General features: G+C 42.2%; 1 protein-coding gene across 1 annotated transcript in view; it reads left to right on the top strand.

Annotated features, from left to right (window-relative positions):
* The window catches only part of cab39l (calcium binding protein 39-like), a 94,901-nt gene extending 68,335 nt beyond the window's left edge, over positions 1 to 26,566 (top strand). Inside the window, exons 9-10 of the mRNA XM_068040301.1 lie at positions 9,062 to 9,205; positions 25,036 to 26,566. Of these exons, the coding sequence (XP_067896402.1) occupies positions 9,062 to 9,205; positions 25,036 to 25,224 (333 nt within the window). The 3' untranslated portion in view covers positions 25,225 to 26,566. The remainder of the gene's footprint in view (positions 1 to 9,061; positions 9,206 to 25,035) is intronic.
* Positions 26,567 to 27,387: the final 821 nt, after the last annotated feature.

Raw genomic sequence — 27,387 nt, 5'->3', positions numbered from 1 at the left:
ATCTTGCTGTTGCACCTAAATTTTGTAATCAAGTGAAATCTGTTGTACTCATTTTCTGTCTTTTTTTATATTAAAAATAAATCTGGCTTGTAGTTTATAGCCTAAGTTCCATGATCTGATGGTTATTCTACAATGCAGTAAATTAACCACAGAAATGAAGGTTTCTGTTCAATCTCTGGACCAGATACTGTACGTAGTATTGTCCGACTCCAACCTTGTCTCAGCTCATCCGCTGAAATCCTCACCAATGCCTTTGCTGCCTCTTTTGAACACACGCACAAGAGCGCACAAGTAATAGGAGCAGGAGTAGACCATATGGCCCATCAAGCCTGCTGTGCCATTCAGTATGATCACGGCTGATCTTGGGCTTCAACTCCATTTTCCTGCCCACTCGCCATATCCCTTGATTCCCTGAGAGACCAAAAATCTGCCTATCCCAGCCTTAAATGTATTCAATGATGGAGCATCCACAACCTTCTGGGATAGAGAATTCCAAAGATTCACAATCCAAAGATTTGACTCTTTCAGTGCTCTTTTGACTGGCCTCTCATCTTCCACCCTACCTAAACCTGTGCTCATCCAAAACTCTGCTGGTTGTATCTTAACTCTCTCCGAGTTTTGTTCCTCCTGTCCTACAAGCCTTTGCAATATCTGGGCTCCTCCAATTCTGACGCCTGAAGCACTCCTGATTTTAAACACCCCACCATTGGCTGCTTTGGCCCTAAACTCCGGTTCCTCTCCTTAAACCTTTTTACTTCTCTTTCCTTTTAAGATGCTCCTTAAAACCTATCTCTTTGACCAAGCTTTTGCTTACCTATCCTGATATCTTTTTCTGTGGCTCAATGTCAAAAATGCTTTTATTCATAACGTTAAGCGCCTCAGGACGTTGTGCTATGTCAGAGATACTTGTATAAATGCAAGTTCTGTATATAAAGTCACACTGTAGTTCAGAGGCAGTGAATGCTCATTTACGTCTTCAGTCTTATGGTCTTCAGTGTCAGGCACACAGGAAATAGATAGTGGAAGCCTACAGACGTAGCCATAGTACTGCTCACCAAATGAGAAGCTCCCATTCTTGATGGGGTTGTAAACTGTTAAGGATAGTGATTTTTTGCAGAATGTTTTGGAATGAGTTGCTTGGTTGCCACCTTCAAAAGTGCTGCCTGGTGGGAAACTGAAGTGGTAATGAGTGGGGTGGAGGGAGAAAATTGTAAGTACCTCAGAAAATAAAGGGTACGTTTTAAACTCTTATTGATTTCAAGTTTGCATTGAGATCTGTAGAAAGTTAAATCTAAGCAGAGCTATCACCAGTTGAATTGGGTCAAAAGAAAGGCTACAGTGTAAAGAAGACACTGAGCACTGAAATATTTATCCAGTTTGATTAAGGATTTTTAAAAAAACCATAAGTAATAGAATATAAAGACATTAGCATAAATAGCTGAATGTGATGGGGGAAGGGATGTTAAGGAGTTACTAGAAGATAATGTTATCTAATGCAGCATGTAGGATAATAGCTGAGCATTGTTTCTTGCTGTGCGTTTGGAGATTGCAGATGTCTGGTGAAAACTCTCCTGAAGAATGCATACGATAAGATCATGAAAATAATAGTTGGGGGTAAAATAAGATGTAATGGTCTTTGTAAGGTTAAACCTGTTCTCAAGATGACTTTTTTGTCTGTACACAGTTGGGCATTTTAGTTGACATGTTGTACCTTTTTAAGTGTGTTATCTGAAGATATTTTGCAGTACTCCCTCCCAGCATATTGCTGTTAAAGAAGTCCAGATGTAGAGAATCTGAATTCCTTCTCTTGTTTTCTGTAGTAATTTATGCCCTTTTTTATATACAAGTCTCAATTGTAGTTTGTTTACCAATCTCCATCTTCTTTCCCATTCTTCTCTGCAGTCTTCATCAGCTCTACATTTCAGCCCATTTCCTATTGTCCTCTGAATCTGTGCCCATCCCCTACTTCTGAAATTCCTTTCCTCATGTCAAAGCTTGCAGCAGTCTTGACCCCACTCTCTGGGATTCCGCAGCTACTTCCTTCCCTGTTTTTTTAAACACATATATCCTTTTGGATTCAATCAGCCAACTCTACCGTTCAGTTTGTGGCTCCCCTACATGAAGCACCTTGGGATATGTAATTATATTAAGGGGTCATACAAATGATGGGCGGCACAGTGGCGTAGTGGTTAGCACCGCAGCCTCACAGCTCCAGCAACCCGGGTTCGATTCTGGGTATTGCCTGTGTGGAGTTTGCAAGTTCTCCCTCTGACCGTGTGGGTTTCCGCCGGGTGCTCCGGTTTCCTCCCACAACCAAAGACTTGCAGATTGATAGGTAAATTGGCCATTGTAAATTGCCTCTAGTATAGGTAGGTGGTAGGGGAATTGAGGGAAGGTGGGGTGTGGTAGGTAATATGGGATTAATGTAGGATTAGTATAAATGGGTGGTTGATGGTCGGCACAGACTTGGTGGGCCGAAGGGCCTGTTTCAGTGTTGTATCTCTAAATAAAATTTAAAAAATAAATAAATAAATGCAGGTTACTGTGCCAATGCATATGCAGGAATTTTCCACAAGTCATAGTGTTATATAGCACAGAAACAGGCCCTTCAGCCCATCGTGTCTGTGCCGGCCATCAAGCACCTATCTATTCTAATCCCATTTTCCAGCACTTGGCCCGTAGCCTTGTATGCTATGCCGTTTCAAGTACTCATCTAAATACTTCTTAAATGTCGTGAGGGTTCCTGCCTCTACCACCCCTTCAGGCAGTGCATTCCAGATTTCAACCACCCTCTGGGTGAAAAAATTTCCCTCAAATCCACCTGCCCCTTACCTTAAATCTATGCCCTCTGGTTATTGACCCCTCCACTAAGGGAAAAGGTTTCTTCCCATCTATCCCATCAATGCCCCTCATAATTTTGTACACCTCAATCAGTCCCCCCTCAGCCTTCTCTGCTCTAAGGAAAACAACCCTAGCCTTTCCAATCTCTCTTCATAGCTGAAATGCTCCAGACTAGGCAATGTCCTGGTGAATCTCTTCTGCACCCTCTCCAGTGCAATCACATCCTTGTGTAGTGCCCAGAACTGTACACAGTACTCCAGCTGTGGCCTAACTAGTGTTTTGTACAGCTCCATCATAACCTCCCTGCTCTTATTCTGTGCCTCGGCTAATAAAGGCAAGTATCCCATATGCCTTCCTAACCACCTTTATCTACCTGTGCTGCTGCCTTCAGTGATCTACGGACAAGTACATCAAGGTCCCTCTGACCCTCTCTACTTCCTAGGGTCCTACCATCCATTGTATATTCCCTTGTCTTGTTAGTCCTCCCAAGATGCATCACCTCATACTTCTCAGGATTAAATTCCATTTTGCCACTGCTCCGCCCATCTTACCAGCCCATCTATATCGTCCTGTAATCTAAGGCTTTCCTCCTCGCTATTTACGACATCGCCAATTTTCGTGTCATCTGCGAACTTACTGATCATACCTCCTATATTCACGTCTAAATCATTAATGTACATTACAAACAGCAAGGGTCCCAGCACTGATCCCTGCGGTACACCACTGGTTACAGCCTTCCAATCGTAAAAACAACCCTCGACCATCACCCTCTGCCTCCTGCCACTAAGCCAATTTTGGATCCAGTTTGCCAAATTGCTCTGGATCCCATGGGCTCTTTCCACCTTAACCAATCTCCCATGCGGGACCTTATAAAAAGCCTTACTGAAGTCCATGTAGACTACATCAACTGCTTTACCCTCATCTACACATCTAGTCACCTCCTTGAAAAATTCAATCAAGTTAGTTGGACACGATCTTCCCCTGACACAACTATGCTGACTATCTGTGATTAATCCCTGCCTCTCCAAGTGGAGATTAATCCTTTCCCTCAGAATCTTTTCCAGTAGTTCCCCTACCACTGACATTTGACTCACGGGCATATAGTTACCTGGTTTATCCCTGCTACCCTTCTTGAATAATGGTACTATGTTTGCTGTCCTCCAGTCCTCTGGTACCTCTCCTGTGGCCAGAGAGGATTTGAAAATTTGTATCAGAGCCTCTGCTATCTCCTCCCTTGCCTCACATAACAGCCTGGGATACATCTTATCTGGGCCTGGGGATTTATCCACTTTTAAGCCTGCTAAAACAGCTAATACTTCCTCCCTTTCAATGCTAATCTGTTCAATATATCACAATCACCCTCCCTGATCTCTACACCTACATCGTCCTTTTCCATAGGGAACAAAGATAAAAAGTAATCATTTAATACCTCGCCTATGTCCTCTGGCTCCACACAAAGATTACCACTTTGGTCCCTACTCTTTCCCTGGTTATCCTCTTGCCCTTAATATACTTGTAAAACACCGTAGGATTTTCCTTTATCTTGCCTGCCAGTGTTTTTTATGTCCCCTCTTCGCGCTCCTAATTATTTTAAGTACCCCCTACACTTTCTATATTCTTAGTGCCTCCATTGTTTTCAGCGCTCTGAATCTACCATAAGCCTCCTTTTTTTTTCCCCTTATCCAATCCTCTATATCCCTTGACATCCAGCGTTCCCTGGACTTGTTGGTCCTACCCTTCACTTTAATGGGAACATGTTGGCCCTGAACACTCACTATTTCCTCTTTGACTCCCACTGGTCTGATGTAGACTTTCCTACAAGTAGCTGCTCCCAGTTCACTTTGGCCAGATCCTGTTTTATCATATTGAAGTCGGCCTTCCCCCAATTCAGTACCTTTTATTTCCGTGCAAAGGTGGGATTGCAACTTTAGCAACTGACAAACAAGTTCCACTGTTGGAGGCAGGCTCAAGCAGCAGCAAGGGGCTACTAAGAGTAGGTTGACAAAATGTGATTAAAGAGAGAAGTTTTGAGGAGGTGGTGATCAATGTAGCAAGTGGTGAGGATTACTGTGAATGTTTCTGATTGTGAGGGCAAGATGAAAATTTGAGCACTGATGACCTAGTGAAGATGGGGAGAAAAGCACAGCAAACCAAAATTGGGAAAGCTGGAATGTGCATTATGTAACAGCTCTCCTCCCTTCTGTAGGGAAGCCAGCTGCCTGTTTATCTGCAGCAAAAGAAATGATTGACGTTTGGAGGTTGAGGAATGAATGTTGGCCAGGACACGGAGAACTTCATGTTTCTCTTCAAATGGTGTCATTGGATCTTTAACAATTGCTGGAACGAACAGATTGGGCCTCTATTTAACATCTTATTTTAAAGATGGTGCCTCTGACAAAGCAGCACTCCCTCAATACTGCATTGAAGTGTTAGCCTAGGATAAGTATTAGAGATGGCTTGAATCCATATCCGTCTGCCTTGAAGGTGAGCGCTATCTACTGGAGCAAGCTGATCATTTAGAAACCTGATGAGAAATGGGGTGCAAACAGAAATTCAGGGCTATTGCAGTGGTGGGTGAGGTCAATGATGGATGTGTAGACAAAGTTATTGATGTTTTGCAGAGAAATGATGAGCTAGTGCAGGTTGATAAAGGCAGCAATGATACGTGAATGGGGATTTGTGAGGGATAGGGTGCAGATGACTGTTGAGACTAGTCCTGTCAAAGTCATTCAGTGATATCCTCCGTGACTGTGGCCATGGTGCATTACTTTTCCTTGTCTTTGCCCTGATTTTTGATTTTAAGCTGAGTGTGAATGAATTGGAGTTTATGTAGGGTTAATTAGATTGTGTACTCTAAATTGTGACTTGATTCTAGACAATCCTCTGTCATGGCTTGTATGGCATTGCATATGAGAAGTTAAGATCATGTGTCATCTTTAGTTAAGCATCTAGAGAAATTGGGGTTGTTTTTCTTAGAGCACAGAAGATTGAGGAGATTGATAGAGGTGTTCAAAATCATGAAGGGTTTGATGGGTAAATTAGAAGAAATTGTTTCCAGCAGCAGACAGGTCTGTAACCAGAGCACAGATTTCAGGTAATAGGCAAAAAACATCAGTGTCAATCTGCGAGGGAAAACAATTTACACAGTGGAGTTGTAATCTGGAATGTGCTGCCTGAGAGGGTGGTAGAAGTAGATTCAATAATAAATTTCAAAAGGAAATTGGATGAATACGCAAAAAGGAAAATTTTTCAGGGCTATGGGGGAAGGACAGGAGAATGGGACTAGTTGGATAGCTCTTTCAAAGAGCTGACACGATAGGCCAGATGGCCCTTTTCTATGCTATACCATTTTATGATTTTATTCTATGAAGCAGGGTTACAGGCCATGGGATAATTACATCAAGGCACACAGCTTAATTCAGTTCCCATTTTAAAATCGGGCTTCTGTCCTTGTTTATATAATTCCATTATAAATTTCTGTGTCCACATTTATAGAGGAAGCTGTCTGTGTAAATGCTACACTATCCTTCTGTCAATATCTTAGTCATAGGGCTGGATTTTCGCTTCGGGGTGGGAAACAGAAGTCGGGAGTGTTTCAGGGTCCTAAACCTGCCCCCGGAGGGAAACAGAGAAATGAGCCTCGAGTTTCACAGTGACAACCAGCTAATTGATTTGGAGACGGGTTTGGCAGCCAATTAACAGCTGCAGGGGCAGGAACAGAGACAGGACTACCCAAGTGTGGGCCCGATTTAAACTGACTGTGGCAGCCATTGCTGTGGCTCCCGTTTGAGGACTGATCCTGCAGAATGAGAGATCTCAGAACACTTGATTTGCACAATATCTCAGCAAAGCCAGAGGTTTGGCTCCCTTCCTTGTGCTCAGGTGGTCCCCCAATTATGCTTGGCAGCATTACCCCACTGTTATGGGGCTGCGATGCCAGAAAGGTGACAGCTCCTGGCACTGTCCATGTGCTGACTGCCCACTCTCCCTGTCACCTGTGCTGCGCCCAGGGCACCTATTTGTCAATGGCCGAGTCCACCTTTGTGCTGTTCATGCTTCTATGGGGCCCAGATCATTTCCTGGAGCTCCCACTGTTTACCCGCCTCCATTCACATGACAGCGCATGCAACCAGTGTGCCCCTTGAAAATCTAAACCTCTCGTTCATTTAGCTCTTAATCACCTCCTCAACCGGCTTAATTAACGGGCTTAATTCTATGGTTCTAATTGGCCATAATCCGGGATTGGGTGGGATCGTGATGCTGCCCTCTCGACCACCCTCTTTCCGCCCCCCCCGCCCCAAAAAAACAGGTGAACATGGTTGACACTGGGATCAGGCATGCTGGCAGTGCCAGTATTTTGGAGCCCCACCTGCCTCCGTTCTCACCCCTGGCGAGACCCAAACGTTCAGCACAATGAGAAATTATGGCATAGGAGGAGGCCATTTGGTCCATTGACCTCCAAGTTCCCCTTCAAGTCACACACCACCCTGACTTGGAACTATATCACTGTTCCTTCACTGTCGCTAGGTCAAAATCCTGGAACTCTCTTCCTAACAGCACTGTGGGTGTACCTACCTCACATGGACTGCAGCGGTTCAAGAAGGCAGGTCACCACCACCTTCTCGAGGGCAATTGGGGATGGGCAATAAATGCTGGCCTGGCCAGCGACGCCCACATTCCATGAATGAAAAAAAAAATTCCAATTAGTCACATTCCTCCACTGTAATCCCTGTAGCCCTGCAAGATTAATTTCCTTAAGTGCCCATCCAATTCCCTTCTGAAATCAGTGTGTGAAATTCTTTCTGCTAGATGTAGTGGAAACCCTGAGTTCTGGCAAATAACTTGCCACAATAGAGATTCATTACTAGACCTGAAATGTCAATTTTGTCTGGAGCAGCAAATGAAAGGTACAGATTGGAGATGATGAGGGACATTGAGCCACTGACAGAAGGTGGTATTTGAGGAGCCTGAATTGTATTGAGAGCCAAGTGCCATTCTGTTTGTAGGCTACACGTACAATAACTGGTACTCTCTCCATTCATTCATTGAATACATGCATGAAGGAATCAACATGCATTTATACTACCCACAAAAAGACTGAACATCATTCATTGGGCCTATAGATGCTCTCCCTATCTGTTACCCTTGGACCACCATCTCTGGTACTAATGCTAATTGCTGGGGCAAAGGAGGAAACTGAGCAATTGCAGGAAAAACTCTGGGAAATTCTCCGACTTTCTGACAGTTAAGCAAGCTACGAGGATCCCATGATGCATTCAGTCAGCCACACCTATATTTTCTTCCTCATTACTGATGCATTGTCATAATCTCCCTAAAGCATAGAATCGTACGGTCTTGAAAAAGACTGCTTCCATCCGTCAGATTGGTTCAAAATCAGACTTCTTACCAAGTATGCTCTAAAACAGCCCTGTCTGCCTAAAATGTACACATTTGTAATCTTGTAATCTATAACGTCCACTTCTCTCACTGTCTCCGTGGTGATGCTATTCCACAAAATCAACACCCTTTTATGTAAGGAAGTTAGTTATGTCTTAGTTTGTGTTTGTCTTTTATCATCTTGACATGAATTCATGACCCTTTGGCCTAGAGCTTCTTTTCATATTGCGCACAACTCTGCAATCTAGTTTGTTTCATTGTCTCCACTTCCTCCACCACCTTTGTAGGCAGCAAGTTCAAGTCATTACCGCAGAAAGTTCTTCCTCACATGCCCCAGCATCTCTTGCCCAATGTGTCCCCTAGTCCTTGTACCATCAGCCTTTGAGTTTAAATGTCTCAATAAGATCATCTATAAACCACATCCTTGGTACCTTTTTTATTCTTTTCTCATAGCACAGGTAACCAATTCCAGTCATAAACTTAGTTGTGCTCCTTTGTAGACCCTCCAAGGCCAAGAAGCCCTCCTACACGCCCCAAATATGATATGCTGCCCAGAACTGCGCGCACAACTCAAGGGAGCAGGCCACTGCTTTGTATAAACTTTTATCACTTGCTGTGACGCTTGTCTTTTTTTAATCCCAAATGGCACCCGCATATCATTTGGCCTGAACTATTGCTAAAAATGTTTTATTGTGGGGGCGGGGGGTGGGGTGGGTGCGGGAGAGAAAGAGTGAGAAAGTTAAACTGTGGTTCTATAAACTTTTGAATTTGTTTTGAATGCACTTTTGTTCTTTGACATTTGTTTTATCTGTTACTTGTCAAGCTTGTGGGAGAGCTGCTTTTGGACAGACACAATTTTACAGTTATGACAAGGTACATCAGTAAACCTGAAAATCTCAAGCTCATGATGAATCTCTTAAGGGACCAAAGTAGGAATATCCAGTTTGAGGCATTTCATGTATTCAAGGTGAGTGGCTATGATATTTATTTCTTAAAGATAAGCTGGCCAAAAAATGAATCCAGTTTAGATTTTTAATTTGATAATTACTTGTTGTATTAAAAACTCTCTCTTGGATAAATTCATCCCTTTCAATCCAAGTTGAGTATAACTTTGGAGCAGGTTGTCATAAATAATTAACCTAAATCCCTGTGTTTTTTTTGCTTTAAATTGAGTCAGAGACTCTATCACTTGAATGCTATTATGTTCATACAGGTGAGATGTAACGAGCATTCAACTATCCACCCACTCTAGGTTTGCAACTGCCGCAGAGGGTTACTAGTTACAGGATATTGTAGTTTTGCCACCAGTAACATTTGTAATGATTCCAACCAATTGCTTTATGGTTGCCAAGGCCTGAAGTTCTGAAATTCCTGCAGCTAACCCCTCTCCTCCTTTTAAGTTGCTTCCTAAAGCCTCTTTGACCAAGTGTTTAGTCACCTGTCTTAATGCCTAGTCACCTGTCTTAACGTCTCCTCCTTTGATGGTCAGTTTTTGTCTTATAACGCTGCTCTGAAACACCTTTGGATGCTTTACTACATAAAAGGCACAATATAAATACACGTCGTTAAGTGGACTGGTAATGGATTACTGGGATTTTCTGATGTAAAAGACAAAGCTATAGTCTGATGTTGCATTGTGTCATACAGACCAGAAAGTCAAGGACTTAATTCACAGTCAGTGCTGAGTCACCTTAAATTGGGGAGGGTGTCTACAATTGTCCGTGTGGCCTGGAACAGAGGGGGCAATCCGAGTTTACACTGAGTATGAAGCTGAAAAGGCAGTTGTGGACATTGTGTCATCAAGATTGGACTTGGCTGTGATGTGTATGCTATTTCTCCAAGTCAAGTAACCAGCTGACACTCATTGCCTTGGGATGCATAATGGTGAGACATTGGAACGATGCTTTAGAGCCACACCCTAGTAATAGTCAATACCTTAATTGAAACCAGTTTTAAAAAGAAACTATTGACAGGTTTTAGCTTTGACCAGCTCTGCTGTTCCAAATATCCTTAGAGAAATGGGGTTTGGTTTTCACACTGTCAATTCTGCTGGCTAGTACGTGAATTGAGTGAGTTTCTTCCTGCTCTTCCATTTATACTGTGCTTTAATGTAAAAAGCTCATTAAAATGCTTCACGAATGCGCTCAGAGAAATGGGCAACAAATCAGGAGAGGGGAAAGCAGTAGAGAAGTAGAATATACGGCACAGAAGGTAGCCATTTGGTCCCTGTCTGAAGCTGAAAAAGAATTTTTTAAATGCAATGAGGTTTTCTGCTTCTACCACCCTTTCAGGCGGTGAATCCCACCACCCTTTCCTCAACACCCGTCTCATCCTTTTGCCACCTACTACCTGGTTACTGACCTCTCTGTTCAGGGAAATAGGTCCTTCCTATCCACTCTATCTAGATCCCTCATCTTATACACCTCATTTATATCTCTCCTCAGCTTCCTCTCTTCCAAAGAAGAAAACCTCAGCCTGTCGAATCTTTCCTCATAGCTCGAATTTCCTATTCCTGGCAACATCCTCATAAAGCTCCTTTGTACGTCTCTAGTGCGATCACATCGTTCTGTAATGTAGTGACCAGAACTGTCCTCTAGCCGTGGCCTAACTTGTGTTTTATACGTGAGACCGTTAATGTTAAAACACTGGATATGAACTCCCCAGATCAATTGGAAGAATTACATGACAGGATTTCACATTTTAACTAAATAGTACTTTGTAAGTAGCTAATTCTCCAAATGACAGAGAAAGATATTTTTCCTTCACTTATGAAAACTTCACACCACATTTATACGTTGCACAGTCCTCCTTGAAGCAAAATCTTTGCAGCTAAAAGTCCCAAACACCTCCCAGCTGCAATGGTTTGGATCTTCCATACCTCCTCAATGTTAATATCCTTTCTGACTACTACTTCTGAGCATTTTCGACCTGGACTTCTGTGAATAAGGCAATCTCTGGTGATCCTGTCGGTCTTTTCCTGCTCCACAAACTTCAAATTTCAAATCGGGTTCAAGTCTAACGGCCTTTCACTGTATCAGTGTTCTGAGGGCTGACGTTCCCTCTCTCTCCCTCCTGATGCTGCCACTGCTGGTCGTTATCTTCTGGTCTTCCTCACAGAGCTTTCTCAGTCTGCAGAATTTATCCAGAATCAAAAGGTTAATTGTCATTTTTCTTTTTCAGTATGCAGAGCCTGCAAGTTTGGTTATAGCCAAACCACTTGGGCTTCCTTTATCATAGAATCATAGAAAGTTTACAGCACAGAAAGAGGTCACTTGGCCCATCATGTCTGCACCAGCTGGAAAAAAAAAAGTCACCCAGCCTAATCCCACTTTCCAGCATTTGGTCCAATACCCTGCAAATTACTGAACTTCAGGTGCATATCCAGGCACCTTTTAAGTGAGATGAGGTTTTCTGCCTCGACCATCCTTTCAGGCAGTGAGTTCCAGACCCCCGCCACCCTCTGGTGAAATAAAGTTTCCTCATCTCCCCCTTCCCTCTAACCCTTCTCCCAATCACTTTAAATCTATGCCCCCTCATCACTGACCCCTCTGCTAAGGTAAATAGGCCCTTCCCATCCACTCTATTCAGGCCCCACACAATTTTGTGCAACTCAATCAAATCTCCCCTCGGCCTCCTCTGTTCCAAGGGAGGACAACCCCAGCCTGCCCAATCTTTCCTCATTGCAGCAATTTTCCAGTCCTGGCAACATCCTCGTAAATCTCCTCTGTACCCTCTCTCATGCAGTTTCATCCCTTTTGTAATGAGGTGACCAGAACTGCATGCACTACTCGGGTTGTGGCCTAATTTAGTGTTTTATATAGTTCCAACATAACATCACTACTCTTGTATTCTATGCCTCGGTGAATAAGTAAAGGACTCCATATGTCTTTTTAACCACCTTATTGACCTGTCCTCCTACCTTCAGGGATCTATGGACACACACTCCAAGGTCCATCACTTCCTCTACCCCTCTCCGTATCCTCTCATTTATTGTGTATTCCTTTGCTTGTTTGACCTCCCCAAATATATCACATCACATTTCTCTGGGTTAAATTCCATTTGCCACTTTTCTGCCTACCTGACCAGTCCATTGATATCTTGCTGTAATCTATAGCTATCCTCCTCGCTGCCAACTACACGGCCAATTTTTGTGTCGTCTGCAAACTTCTTGATCATTCCCCCTACACTTACGTCCAAATCGTTAATATTTACCGCAAAACGCAAGTGTCCAGTATTGAACCCTGCAGAACGCCACTGGAAACAGCCTTCCAGTCGCAAAACAACCATCAATAATTATCCTTTGTTTCCTGCCACTGAGCCAATTTTGTATGCAGCTTGCTACATTCCCCTGGATCCCTTGGGCTTTTTTTTTAACCGGTCTACCATGTGGGACCTCGTCAAAAGCCTTGCTAAAATCCATGTAGACCTCATCAACTGCACCACCCCCATCAATCATCTTTGTTACTTTCTCAAAAAATTCAATCTAGTCAAACACAACCTTTCTTTCGAGGTGTTAGCAATTACAATGCATCTGCTGCCGTTCTCCTTCTAGGTGGTAGAGGTCGTGGGTTTAGAAGGTGCTGTCGAAGGAGCCTTGGTGTGTGGCTGCAGTGAATGTTTGTAGATGAGGTACCAATCAAGCGGGCTGCTTTGTCCTGGATGGTGCCATGCTTCTTGAGTGGTGTTGGAGCTGCAGCCATCCAGGCAAGTGGAGAGTATTCTATCGCACTCCTGACGTGTCTTATAGATGGTGGACCTGCTTTGGGGAGTCAGGAGGTGAGTTACTGGCCGCAGGGTTCCTAGCCTCTGACCTGCTCTTGTGGCCATGTTATTTGTATGGCTACTCTATTTCAGTTTCTGGTCAACAGTAACTCCCAAGATGTTGATAGTGGGGGATTCAGTGATTGTTAATACCATTGAATGTCAAGGGGAGATGGTTAGATTCTCTCTTGTTGGATATGGTCATTGCCTGGCACTTGTGTGGTATGAATGTTACTTGCCGCTTATCAGCCCAAGCCTGAATGTTGTCCAGGACTTGCTGCATTTCTACATTGACTGCTTCGGTATCTGAGGAATCGTGAATGGTGCTAAACATTGTGCAATCGTCAGAGAATATCCCCACTTCTGATCTTATGATTGAAGGAAGGTCATTGATGAAGCAGCTGAAGATGGTTGGGCCTAGGACTGTACCCTGAGGAACTCCTGCAGTGATGTCCTGGAGCTGACCTGATTGACCTCCAACAACCACAACCATCTTCCTTTGCTCTAGGTATGATCTCCACCTGAGACTTTTCCCCCTGATTCCCATTGACCTCAGTTTTGCTCGGGCTCCTTGATGCCATACTCGGTCAAATGCTGCCTTGGTGTCAAGGGCAGTCACTCTCACTTCACCTCTTGAGTTCAGCTCATTTGTCCATGTTTGAACCAAGGCTGTAATGAGGTCAGGAGCTGAGTGGCCATGACGGAACCCAAACTGAGCATCACTGAGCAGGTTATTGCTAAGCAAGTGCCGCTTGATAGCACTGTCAACGACACCTTCCATCACTTTACTGATGACTGAGAGTAGACTGATGGGGCAGTAATTGGACAAGTTGGATTTGTCCTGCTTTTTGTGTACAGGACATATCTGGGCAATTTTCCACATTGCCAGGTAGATGCCAGTGTTGTAGCTGTACTGGCACAGCTTGGCTAGGGGTGCGGCAAGTTCTGGAGCACAGGTCTTCGCAACTATTGCCGGAATATTGTCAGGGCCTATAGCCTTTGCAGTATCCAGTGCCTTTAGTCGTTTCTTAATATCATGTGGAGTCAATCGAATTGGCTGAAGACTGGCATCTGTGATGCTGGGGTCTTCAGGAGGAGGCCGAGATGGATCATCAACTCGGCACTTCTGGCTGAAGATTGTTGCAAACGTTTCAGCCTTATCTTTTGCACTGATGTGCTGGGCTCCCTCATCATTTGAGGATGGGGATATTTGTGGAGCCACCTCCTCCAGTTAGTTGTTTAATTGTCCATCACCGTTCACGACTGGATGTGGCAGGACTGCAGAGCTTGGATCTGATCCGTTGGTTATGGGATCGCTTAGCTCTGTCTATCGCATGCTCCTTCCACTGTTTGACATGCAAATAGTCCTGACTTGTAGCTTCACCAGATTGACACCTTATTTTTTCGGTATTCCTGGTGCAGCTCCTGGCGTGCCCTCCTGCTCTCTTCATTGAACCAGGGTTGATCCCCCTGCTTGATGGTAATGGTAGAGTGGGAGAATATGCTGGGCCATGAGGTTACAAATAGTAGTTGAGTACAACTCTGCTGCTGCTAATGGCCCACAGCACCTCATGGATGCCCAGTTTTGCATTGCTGGATCTGTTCTAAATCTATCCCAGTGGTAGTGCCACACAACACTATGGAGGGTATTCTCAATGTGAAGATGGGACTTGGTCTCACAGGGGTGCGCTGGTCACTCCTACCAATAGTGTCATGGACAGATGCATCTGCGGCAGGCAGATTGGTGAGGACAAGGTCAAGTATTTTTTTTCCCCGCCACCTGCTGCAGACCCAGTCTAGCAGCTATGTCCTTTAGGGCTCAGTCAGTCGTGGTGCTACTGAGCCACTCTTGGGGATGGACATTGAAGTCCCCCACCCAGAGTACATTCTGTGCCCTTGCTACCCTCAGTACTTCCTCCAAGTGGTGTTCAACATGGAGTACTGATACATCAGCTGAAGAGGGGCAGTAAGTGGTAATCAGCAGGAGGTTTCCTTGCCCATGTTTGACCTGATGCCATGAGACTTCATGGGGTCCGGAGTTGATGTTGAGGACTCCCAGGGCAACTCCCTGCCGACTGTATACCACTGTCCCGCCACCTCTGCTGGGTCTATCTGTCTGCCATGTGGGATCTTATCAAAAGCGTTGTTAAAATCCATATAGGCTACACCAAACATGCTACCCTCATCAGCCCTCCTTGTTACCTCCAAGAAATATTCAATCTCGTTAGTCAGGCACAACCTTTCCTTAACAAATCCATACTGACTGACCTTGATTAAGTTATGCTTTTCTAAATGATTTAGACTGTCCCTTAGAATTTTCTCCAATAATTTGCCCACTACTTGGATTAGACTGACTGGCCTGCAGTTGCTTGGAACATCCCTTCCTCCCTTTTTAACAATGGTACATTAGCAGTTCTCTGGCAATACGCCTGTAGCTAGAGAGGAGTGGAAAATGATGGTCAGAGCTTCCGCTATTTCCTCCCTTGCTTCTCTTAACTGCCTGGGATACATTTCTTAGTTTAGTTTAGTTTAGAGATACAGCACTGAAACAGGCCCTTTGGCCCACCGAGTCTGTGCCGACCATCAACCACCCATTTATACTAATCCTACACTAATCCCATATTCCTATCATATCCCCACCTGTCCCTATATATTTCCCTACCACCTACCTATACTAGGGGCAATTTATAATGGCCAATTAACCTATCATCTGGGCCTGGTGATTTATCAACTTTCAAAGATGCTTAAACCCCTTAATACTTCCCCTATCACGATGTTTATTCCATCCAATATTACACACTCCTCCTTAACTGCAAGTTTTACATTGCATGTCTTCACAAGAGGGGAACAAAGTATTAAGAACTATGCCCACGTGTTATACCTCCATGCACAAGTTACCTCTTTGGTCTGTAACTGGCCCAACTCTTCCCTTAGTTAAGCTCTTGCTTTCTATGTATTTATAAAACATCTTTTGATTTTACTTGCCAATATTTTTTTCATGCCTTTTTGCTTTCCTAACTTTCCTTTTTAATTCCACCCTTGCACTTTCTGTGTTCCTCTAGGCTTTCTGCAGTATTGAGCTTTCAGTGTCCGATATAAGTTCCCTTTTGTTTGCCTTATCCTACTCTGCTTGCTGTTTGATATGCAAGGCCGTCTAGAGTTGGGTGACCCACCCTTTTTTCCCTTTCTGGGAATTTTAATTGTCTGAACCCTCACTGTCTCGTCATTTAATGCCTTCCACTGCTCTGACACTGATTTGCCATCAAGTAACTGTTTCCAGTACACATCTAAGCTTAGCAAAGTTGGCCTTTCTCCAATTTAGAACATATGCTTTTGATCTGTCTTTGTCCTTTTCCATAATTATGCTAAATCTAAATGAATTATGACCACTACCACCAAAATGCTCTCCCACTGAGACCTCTTCCACCTGCCCAGCTTTGTTTCCTAAAACTAAGTGTCCTCTTTTTGGGCTTGCTACGTACTGGCTACAAATTCTCCTGAAAGCATTTTAAGAATTCTGCACCCTCTATACCGCTTGTACTAATTTTATCCCAGTTAATTGAAATTCCCCACAGCCCTATTGTCGCTGCACTTCTTAAACATTTGCCTCCATATTTTCCCTCCTATCCCCATTCTGTTCCCTATGGGCGGCACAGTGGTTAGCATCACAGCCTCACAGCTCCAGCGACCTGGGTTCGGTTCTGGGTACTGCCTGTGCGGAGTTTGCAAGATCTCCCTGTGACCGTGTGGGTTTCTGCCGGGTGCTCCGGTTTCCTCCCTCAGCCAGAGACTTGCAGATTGATAGGTAAATTGTCCATTGTAGTTTGCCCCTAATGTAGGTAGGTGGCAGGAGATTTGAGGGAGGTGGAGATGTGGTAGGGAATATGGGATTAATGTAGGATTAGTATAAATAGGTGGTTGATGGTCGGCACAGACTCGGTGGGCCGAAGGGCCTGTTTCAGTGCTGTATCTCTCTGTGACTCTTTGATTTTTTTTGGTGGGTCTACAATGTACTCCCACAGCATGATTGTCGCTTTTCTGTTCCTCAGTTCAACCCGTAGGGCATCATTTGATGATCCCTCTAGAATATCATCTCTCTACTGCTGTGATTGTTTCTTTAACCAATATTGCGATCCTACCTCTTTTTTTATTGCCCTCCATCCCATCAGAAAATTCTAAGCAGGAATATTGAGATGCCATTCCTGCCCTTTAAGCCATGTTTCAAAAATAGCTGTGATATACTTCCGAGTGTCCACCTGTGCCCTCAGTTCATCTATTTTATTCACTAGACTCCATGCATTTTGATAGAAAGAAAAATGCCACTAATCATTGAACTACTCCTCTGTTGTCTATTTTCGAGCCTTTGTTTTCTCTGCCTTCCATACTCATTTAATTTAATGCCTTCCATTTCCAGCTTTGTTGCTCTCTCTCAATGTAGGCTCAGGTTCCCATCCCCCTGCCAAACTAGTTTCAACCCTCCCCAGCAGCACTAGCAGGACTCTGCCAGGATATTGCTCCCGGCTCTTGAGGTGCAACCTGCCTGGCTTGTACAGGTCCCAATGTCCCAGGAATCTAAAGCTCCCCTTCCTGCACCTTCTCTAGCCACACATTGATCTGCACTATTCTCCTATTTCTGTACTTATTAGAGAGGTGACCAGTGGTTTGATGAAAAAGATGGGTCCCAAGGAGATTTTTTTTTAAAAGGAGAAAATGTGGAGAGGCAGGGGGATTTAGGTAGGAATTCCAGCGAGTAGGAGACAGGTGACTGAAGGCTTTGCTGCCAGTGATCAGGCAGAGAAAATGTATGGTGGTGATGCACAAAAGGCTGGAGTCAGGATTGGAATGTTTGGGTCAGGATATTGGGCCGGAGGAGAATGTGGTGGTAGGGTGGAGGGATTTAAACATGAGGCACTGGGTACTGGGGAACCATGATAGTTCAGCAAGGATATGAGAGAGAATCATAGCATATAGCCCATTGTGCTAGCTTTTTGAAAGTTATTCAATTACTGCCACACCCCTGCTCTCTTCTCAGAGCCCTGCAAATGTTTCCTTTCAAGTATATATCCAATTTCCATTTTGAAAGTACTTTTGAATCTACTTCCACCACCCTTTCAGGTTGTACGTACATTTATATTGAAGTCATAATTTCCCCTTGGATTCTTAGCCAGTTATCTTAACTCTGAGTCCTCTGGCTACTGACCTTCCTGCCAATGAAATCTCTTTCTCCCCATATTCTCTACCAGAACTCACCCAGATGTTGGGCAAACAGAATTTAATACTGACAAGATACATACAGCAGGGTTTTCCCATTGTTTGCAGCACTGATGTAACCTCTATAGTACGATTGAAGAGTTGTACTGTCAGAATATGATTGGGCTGCTTGTGCTCCTAATGAGACAACCCATTCTGCATTAGAAATGTATTTAAAAGTTTATTGGATTATGCTTATTATGACTCGGGCCTAGATTACCTGAAGAACAGGATTTCTGCTAATCAGAAGCTAGTTCTTCTAATGCAGATCTTTTCCCTGCTTCCTTCCTAAGATTTATAAAAAAACGGAGGCATAAAATAGGATTTTTTTTTTTTGAAAAGGGCAAAGGGGAGATGGGATGATCAGGAGTGAAATGTTTGAAATTTAATAAAAGCAAAATATTGCGGATGCTGAAAATCTGAAAGAGTGTGCTGGAAATACCCAGCCGGTCTGGCAGCATCTGTGGAAAGAGAAACAGCATTGATGTTTCAAGTCAGGTATGACTGAAGAGCTGCTGCTTTTGTTTGAAATTTGTGTTTCATATGGAATTGTCTTGCTGCTTATTTTATTTGTTGGCATCAATGGAACTTTTTTTAACCTGTAATATTAGGGTTTATTTCAATGTTTGTGAGTTGGAATTTTTTTAAAACCTAGAAACAACAGCTTTTATTTGTATAGCATCCTCAATGCAGTAAAATGTCCCAGCGTGCTTCAAGAGAGTTATCCAACAAAATCTACACTGAGCCGCATACGGAAATATTGGGGCAAATGACCAAAAGCTTGGTCAGAAGTAGGTGTTGTGAAGCATCTTAAAAGGAGGAAAGAGAAGGTAGCAAGATGAAGTGGTTTAAAGAGGGAATTCCAGAGCTTAGCACCTTGGCAGCTGAAGGCACAGCTGCCATTGGTGGAGCGAATTAAAATTGGCGATGCTCAAGAGGCCAGAATTAGAGGAGCGCAGATATGAGAGTTGTAGGGCTGAAGGAGGTTAGAGATAGGAAGGAGTGAGGCCATGGAGGGATTCAAGATAGAGCCGTTTGACCAGGAGTCAATATGGATCTGTGAGCACGGGGTGATGGGTAAACGGGGCTTTTAGCGAATCAAGACGTGTTTTCTGGACATGCTGACAATCAGTTTTTATTAATCTAGTTTTCTACTGTATGAATAAACGTATTTAAGCTATAATCAATCTCTAGCTTTAATTGTATTTAAATAAAGTTCCACACTCAGCTTAATGTTCAGTTCCTGAGTGTATTAAATGCTTGCAGCAAACAATAGTTGTGGGGGGTGGTAATGTGTGTGTTGTCTACACAATGAGGGTAGAGTGTGCATTCATTATTTTGTCACTTTGTGTTCATTTTACATTAATTAGCATGTAAAAATCCTACAATGGGAGTTTTTTTCAGATCGTTATTTAAACAACCCCACTTTGATGCAGGAGCTAACTCGATTGGAGTTATATTTAGGTACATTTTTGTTTTGAAGCCCCGAAGGTTTCTGAGAAAAGTTGCAAAATTTAAAACCAAAGCATTGGTAAAACAAGCAACAAAATCCTCTTCACCCAATCTCCTTTACAGAGATAAAATCTCTGAGCGTATGATCTTTCAGGAGTTTCTCATTTAGTTCACTTTTTTTGTGTAATACAAGTCTGCATATCCTTTATCCAGTTGAGGCTGAGTCAATTCTGTCAGTGTTGCTCACATTAAATGGGTCAGTGCACCCAACATCCCAGTTCATGTAGGAGCGGTTAGTGCAAAAAAAGTCACTTGCTTCATTATAATTAATACTTGTAAAAATGGTTTCACAAATGTTTATTTTGCAGGGGTAAAACTGAGCTATATGAAGATGCTGCTTCCTGTTTCTGTTTTTAATCAGCAAATAGAAAGTGGTGGTATACCTGCACTGTACTGGAAAGAAACCTTTCTTCTATCTTGCAATTAATCAGTGATTGGAATGAGTTCTACAGAATGTAGTGGAAATGATGTAACAGCCAGTGGACTGAGGCAAGCCTTGTTTGTCACTAAGCACGAACCAGTGTGATTTTTATCTTAATGAGCTAAGGCACTGAGTTTCTGATTTTAAAAAAAATTTATATCTAAGGCTGAGGAGTTTGCAAATCCCAATGATCTTCTGTCATAAGTAAAACTGATTTATTTGGAATACAGTGATGAGTTCCTTTATACTGAGGAGGATATGTAGATACGTTAGAGTTGTACAATTGCCATTTGGAATCTGTTAAGCTGTGGAAGTGATTTGGAGAGTCTAATGTGCCCATTGCTGCAGTTTTATGCTGAAGTGCAGTCATTCCTCAAGCATGCTGAGTCATTAGTTGAATGGTAGAAGTAAATTTTAGGAGGAAGTCATGACATTTTGGTAGTTCTTAAAAGCCGTTCTTAAAATTAGCAAAATGCAAAACTACTCCCTGTTAAAAGTTTCACGGACATTTTTTGTGGTGTTCTTTGGTACTGGACTAGCAACCCTAGGGTGCAAGTTCAAATCCCACCACGGTAAGTTGTGAAATTGAAATTATAATTTTGGCAGTTTGTTGGCTGGTCTGCCTTCTTTCGTTCTTTCTTACTTTGGCCTCCTTTTCTTGAGAGACAATGGGTAAGGGCCTAGAGGTGGTCAGTGCTTTGTGGAGCATCATTTGGAGTGGCTATAAAGGCCAATTCTAGAGTGACAGACTCTTCCACAGGCACTGCAGATAAAATTGGTTGTCGGGGCTGTTACACAGTTGGTTCTCTCCTTGCACTTGTATCGGAAAACAAAGTGACCTATAAAGGAGGTAACTGACCAGCCCTACTCAGTCTGGCCTACACATGACTAGTCCACAGTGTGTGGTTTATTCTTAATGCCCTCTGAAGTAGGCCAGCAATTGCCTAAGTTTTAAAGCAATTGTTTTGCCCACCACCAACTCGGGGCAACTGGGGATGGGCAATAAATTCAGTCTTGAAGGTGTAGCCCATGTCCTGAAAATTTTGTTTAGAAGTACATTTTTTTAAAAAAAACAAAAGCACCCGTTTCATTTTCTTATTTGAATTTTTTAAAATGCAACATTTTGAATTAAATTTTCAGTCAAGGCCATGTCTCTCTCCTTACGATGTATATGCTCCCATGACAAAATTGAACAGGGAATTCCCTCTTCTCCACACCTCCCCCTCCCCCCCCCCCCCCCCCACCACCCCCCAATCCCTCAACCAATGTCACCAAACAGATGATCATCAATAGAATTTACAGCACTGAAATGGGCTATTCATCCAACAAGTCCATGACGAAAGGTCACAGACCTAAAACATTAGCTTGGTTTCTCTCTCCACAGATGCTGCCAGTCCTGCTGTGTGTTGCCAGCATTTTCTGTTTTTATTTAAGTCCATGCCATAATTAACGTTCCACATGAGCTTCTTCCCACCCCACTGTACTTCATCTAACCCATTCAGCATATCCTTCTTCCTTTCTCCCTCATGTGCTTATCTAGTTTCCTCTTAAATACATCTATGCTGTTTGTCTCAAATAAGGGATATGGTAGCATAGTAATGATGTTTGTGGACTAATAATCCAGAGGCCTGAGTTCAAATCCCATCGTGGCAGCTGGGGGAATTAAATTCAGTTAATTAAATAAATCTGGAATAAAAAGTCAGTATCAGTAATTATGATTATCATTAAAAAAAAAAATCTGTCCTTGAGAAGAAAATCTGCCATCCTTGCCCGATCTGGCCTATATGTGACTCCAGACCCACAGCAATGTGGTTAACACTTAACTGCCCTTTGAAATGGCCTAGCAGGTCACTAAGTTGCATCAAAACCACCACAACCTTCACATGGACTGCAGCAGTTCAAGAAGGTGTCTCACCACCACCTTCTCAAGGGCAGTGGGGGCTGGGCAATAAATGCTGGTCATGCCAGTGATGCCCACATCCCATCAGTGAATTTAAAAAAAAAACCAATTTGCATGTGGTAGCAAGTTCCGCATTCTGACCACACTCTGAGGAAAGAACTTCTCCTAAATTACTTAGTAGATTTAGTAGTGACTATCTTATATTTATGGCTCGCAGTTTTGGATTCCTCTATAAATGAATCCCAGTGTTTTGTTTGCATTTTTATGGTGGAGTTAACCTGGTCACTAGTCGGACATGCATTTGCTGTTTGTGGGAGCTTGTATACAAATTGGCTGCTGTGTTAGCTGACATGTAGCTGCCAACCATCTGCTTTTTGCGTGGATGGTCAGTGTTCCAGATACTGTTCACCCCGAGCAAAAGGGGGCCATGACATCAACTGTTCTCTAGTTGGGGTTTGCGGGGGATGGTGGGGAGATGAAATTAAGCAAGTCACCACAGCACTATTGACTCGGGTCAAAGAGAATTGTGGGCGTAGCTTACCTGAGATTGTTTTACATTTTAATCGATCATGGATGATGACCAGTATCCCTATGTTCAAATCCCCATCTTGAAGCTCTGGACCTCCCTTCTGAAACTATTCTCCTTTAGGTCATTCATTAAAACCTATCTCTTTGACTAAGCCTTTGGTCACCTGTGTTAATATCTGTTTTTCAGTGTCAAATTTTGTCAGAACACTTCTGTGAAGCACCTTGAGATGCTTTTATTACACTAAAGGTGCTATATAAATCCAAATTTTTGTGTACAACCGGGCTACAAATGGTAAATCAAGTCCATGCTAGCAGAGAGCTTAAGGAAGAGGGCAACATAATATTTGCGCTCACTCCCAATCAAAATTCAATTAAAACGCAGCATGCACAATCTTTTCTTAACTTCTAGTGGTGAGAGGCAAGGCCTACCAAGGCTGTTCTGCCAAAGCCCCACTGTAGTCCCCTAAATGACAGAATTTGCAGTTGTATTCCATTGATGTGGACAGTATGAATTTTTGTTTCTTTCTGCAGTGCAGCAAAGCTGATGCCTGGCTGGGAAGTCAGGTCATTCTCTCTGCTAAACTAACTTAATGCATATTTTAATATACATCTACAAAATTGCACAGTTATTCTAGTCAAGGTGTGCTCTTGGATTTAAAATTACAAATTGAAGGATAATGTGGGATATGAAACTTGTATGTGTACTTCAGAGGATGGTGTTTATTTCTGCTGATGTTTAAAGTTAAAATTGGAAGCCTTGATTTAGCAGCACTGTACCGTTATCTCTGTACCTTTTATACTAACTGTAGAATTTTAATACGAGTCCATTTCTCATTTATTCCTTCATATAGAAATAACTGTACATATATAATACTGGTCCTGATAGAAATTTCTACCAATGAATTGTTCACTGTAGTTAATACATGGCTGTTGTCTTTTGTGATTGATTCATTGTGCAATAAATTTCTAACTTTGTACTTTACTGACTGTAAAGTGCTGTCAGGCATCCTGAGGTGGTGAAATGGTGCTATGGCAATGCAAATGATTTCTTTAAGCATTGAGGCACAAAACAAAAACTTGTAGAAATCCCAATCCCACTCATTACATAATGACTCTTCCTGGTAAATTAGTTGTCTATCAGGATTTGGCTGTATACTGCCTGGGAGTTCAAGGCATTTTGTGTTCTTTTTGAAACTCTTGCACTCATTTGAAAATCTTTTGCCTTTTCATTCCAATTATTGATAATTTGGTATGTTACTTCAGAAGTATTTTTGTAAGGCCCTCCAATTAGTTAGAGGTAATTACTTACAGATTCCTCAGTTATTTTTTCCTCCTGTGCTTCTCACTCACCCGCCCTCCAAGTTTTGTCACCCATTGCCTCAGTTTGACAACGGGATTAGGAGGTCTGAGCTAGTGTCATCGGTGCAGCATTCTCTGAGGCATCAAAGGAGGTGCATTCCTTTGGAGAAATGCTGCATCTGCCAGTTTTGTTTCCCTCTGAGATAGGAAGTGTGACTGGAGACTGGTCCACAACATCTGGTATAGTGTCTCGAGACAATTGAGTTTTTTGTGCTTGACGTAACTAACTGAAATCTAACTATCTTGTGAAAGGATAATACATTTACAATCCAGATATTTCAGCTGCTGAGAACAACCAGTTAGTGTCAATGTAAGATTTTTTCTTAAACTATCTTGCTTAGTTTTATATTCTGAACTGCAAAGTGTCTTTATTAAAAATAACTATAGCAGAGAAACTGAAAAAAATTGTCTTTTAATTAGAATTGACTATGATCTCACATAAATACCACTGCAAGTCTGCTGTAACAAAGCAGGAAACCCTTGTGGTAACCAGACAGCTGAAAGTAATTCTCTTTCTAGCTGGAACTTTATTCTGCAGTCCTGGCGTGTTGTAGAGTGTGATGTGAGGGTTTGATTTTCTGCACTGGTCCACTGGTTAAAATGTTGGTATAAAGTTCTACTGAATGTATCCATGGCCCAGTGTCCTACCAGTGGAAACAAAATTCCTTTGTCTTCCTATAGCCTTGAGCTTTATTGCATTGCCATTCTCATCCAAAGTTTTAAAGTAATGAAGGAAATGAACCAAGTGACTGTGAACAGTTTGCGCTGAACCACAAGAGAGCTAGAGATGTAATGAGTTAAGGAAGCTGCAAGCAGCTAGACAAGTAAGTCCCCATGTTTAGCATATTAAATTCCCAGTTAGTACAGCAAATCAAGATTTGGTCAAACGTGTATTAAAAAATTTAGAATTGAATTGGTGAGGCGAGGTAAAGTGGGCATGGATTTGATGCCACAGCAGAGGAATATTGAAATGGTATACATGACATCTGGACATCACAGGGAAAGCTGCATTTGCCTAATTTATGAATAACTTACACATTTATTTCTCTCTCTTTGCCCTCTCTAGGTTTTTGTGGCAAATCCCAATAAAACACAACCCATCCTGGACATCCTGTTGAAAAACCAGACCAAACTGATAGAGTTCCTCAGTCAGTTTCAGGCAGACAGAACAGATGATGACCAGTTTAATGATGAAAAGTCCTATTTGATCAAACAAATCAGGGATTTGAAAAGACCAGCGCCTCAACAGTCCTAACATATTTGGTTAGAAGCGAGTCTATGGATGGAGCTTTAACTATTTGCCGCACCTGTATACAATTTGATTACATTTCTTTGTAGGGAAGGGCTTGTGTAGTAACAGTAACTCACTTCTAATATTTATATATAATAAAACTAATTTTATTCATGCATATTGTCTGAATGCCTGTATATTAGTTTCTTCCCCTCCTAGATCTACGGTTGTATGTGGGTTTAGGAGTTTACATACTTGTACAGTAGCAGTGTTTTTTTTTTTGCCCTGCTAGTTTTAAATTTTTAAGTAACCATGGCTGGGGTTAGTGTGCTGTTGGTGAGTAGGCTTTGGCCTCTGGGTTTAATCTTGTTTGCTACTGTACTACTATGTAAATTAGGTTATTTTTTATTTTGAGTATGTTTATCACTATGGATTAGGGAAAGTCTGCAATACTATCTGCTCACAATGATGAGTGCGCAGAACTTGCTACTTTTGAAATGATTCTAATTAGCTTTAAGAATGGGTTTCCTGAGTCTCCCTGGCATGATCCCACTGAAAAGCACCCACCATGTTGCCCTGCATTAGATTAACTAGAGACGGAGTTATTTAACCTTGCTAAATATCAAGAGCAGACACCCTAAGTCTATCCATGTAAACCTACTCATTTATATTGGTACACAATTTTTATTGTGAACAGGTCAGCATAAAGCAGATAAAGAATGATTGGTGAATATTTTCTTTACGCATAAAAGCGAAACCATGTCCCAGTCATTTTTGTTTTTATTACTTGGAAGGGGTAATTTAATTTTGTGGTTGCACATATTGTTTTTCTTTCCAAAATGTGTAATTGTACATACGTGGTTGCATTCAATGAATACTTGTTACACTGTACGACTGCATTTGGAAGTAACTGCTCTGATGGTTAGCTTTTCACAATCACAGATATAACCTAATTGGAGTACTTTTTAAATAAAGATATTGAACTTACAAAAAGCTTAATTTGCTTTTTTTGTTTTAAATGATTTGTGCTGTATTTTTTGCCAAAACTGTTTCACTCAATTTCACTTTTAAAGATGTAATATGGATTCTGTATTATTTTGAGAGGTCATTAATTCTATAAATTGCTAATCATGTTAATTTTTTTTACATTTCAATCATTGGGAGAATTCTTTCTGTACTGCAACTATGAAGTTGTGAAACATTGTACCAGCCTTACTAAGGCAATGGCAATTATTACTGAAGAAAATTATCTAGAGAATACTTCAGATTAAATTGATAAATTGTTTGTTCCACTAGTGAATAGCTATACAACATTTGTGTGGACATAGTTAAAAATTAAAAAGAAAACTTGCCTATTAAGACTACAGTTCTGTTCCATTATGGTGTGTTTATGTTGTATGAGAATGTGTAATTCTGCAAGCAGTGTAGTATTTCACTTTTAAATTTAAGGCATTGCTTAATCTTTTGTCACTTATCCTTTTCCAACTCCTTTGTTCCCCTCGTTTTATCCCCCTTCCCCACCCCATTCCTCACAGAAGCTAAGTATATTGGCAAGTTGCTCTCAGTCTTAAAAACAAATTCAGCTATCCTCTCAAGGCACTGACTTATGTTAGGTTACAGTTCCATGGGTAGCAGCCATCCTCCAGTGCCTCATTCAAGTGACTTCTTATATGATACAGGTTGTTTGGATGGAGGGAATCAGTGGATCCTGTTCTGGTCTGATGTCCACATGTGTGTATTTCCAGCCAGGATAACCAGATAGCAATGGGGAGCAGGAACCTCAACTGATTTTGTGTTATCCCTACCATCACACTCTTTAAGTTGGATATGGCCTATGAATTAAACCTGGGATCTTCTGGTCAGTGTCGACTATGTGCTACCTACTCCTAAGGAAGTGTTGGTACAACTATGGTTGAGTTTTAGTGACTGAGACATTGCAAAGTCCTCAAGGAGAGTCGCTGTAAGCAAGTTGTCTTGTTGACAGCTGGCACCAATGAATGACACAACTATTCATTCTTTTATAATCAGTCTCTAGATGTCACAAAGTTTATTTTTAAAATAGTGTGTTTTGCCATGGACCAAATCCCAGGAAATGCAACTGAGCAGCGCAGCAACAAAATGTGTGAATCTCGAACAGCAATATTCTGAGAAAATAATGAACATACTAGTTGTGAAGGTCCTCAGAAA

Source organism: Heterodontus francisci, chromosome 10, assembly GCF_036365525.1.
Source record: "Heterodontus francisci isolate sHetFra1 chromosome 10, sHetFra1.hap1, whole genome shotgun sequence".
Lineage (NCBI taxonomy): Eukaryota > Metazoa > Chordata > Chondrichthyes > Heterodontiformes > Heterodontidae > Heterodontus > Heterodontus francisci.
The sequence above is the reverse complement of the archived record's forward strand: the minus strand, read 5'-3'. Positions and strand labels throughout refer to the sequence as shown.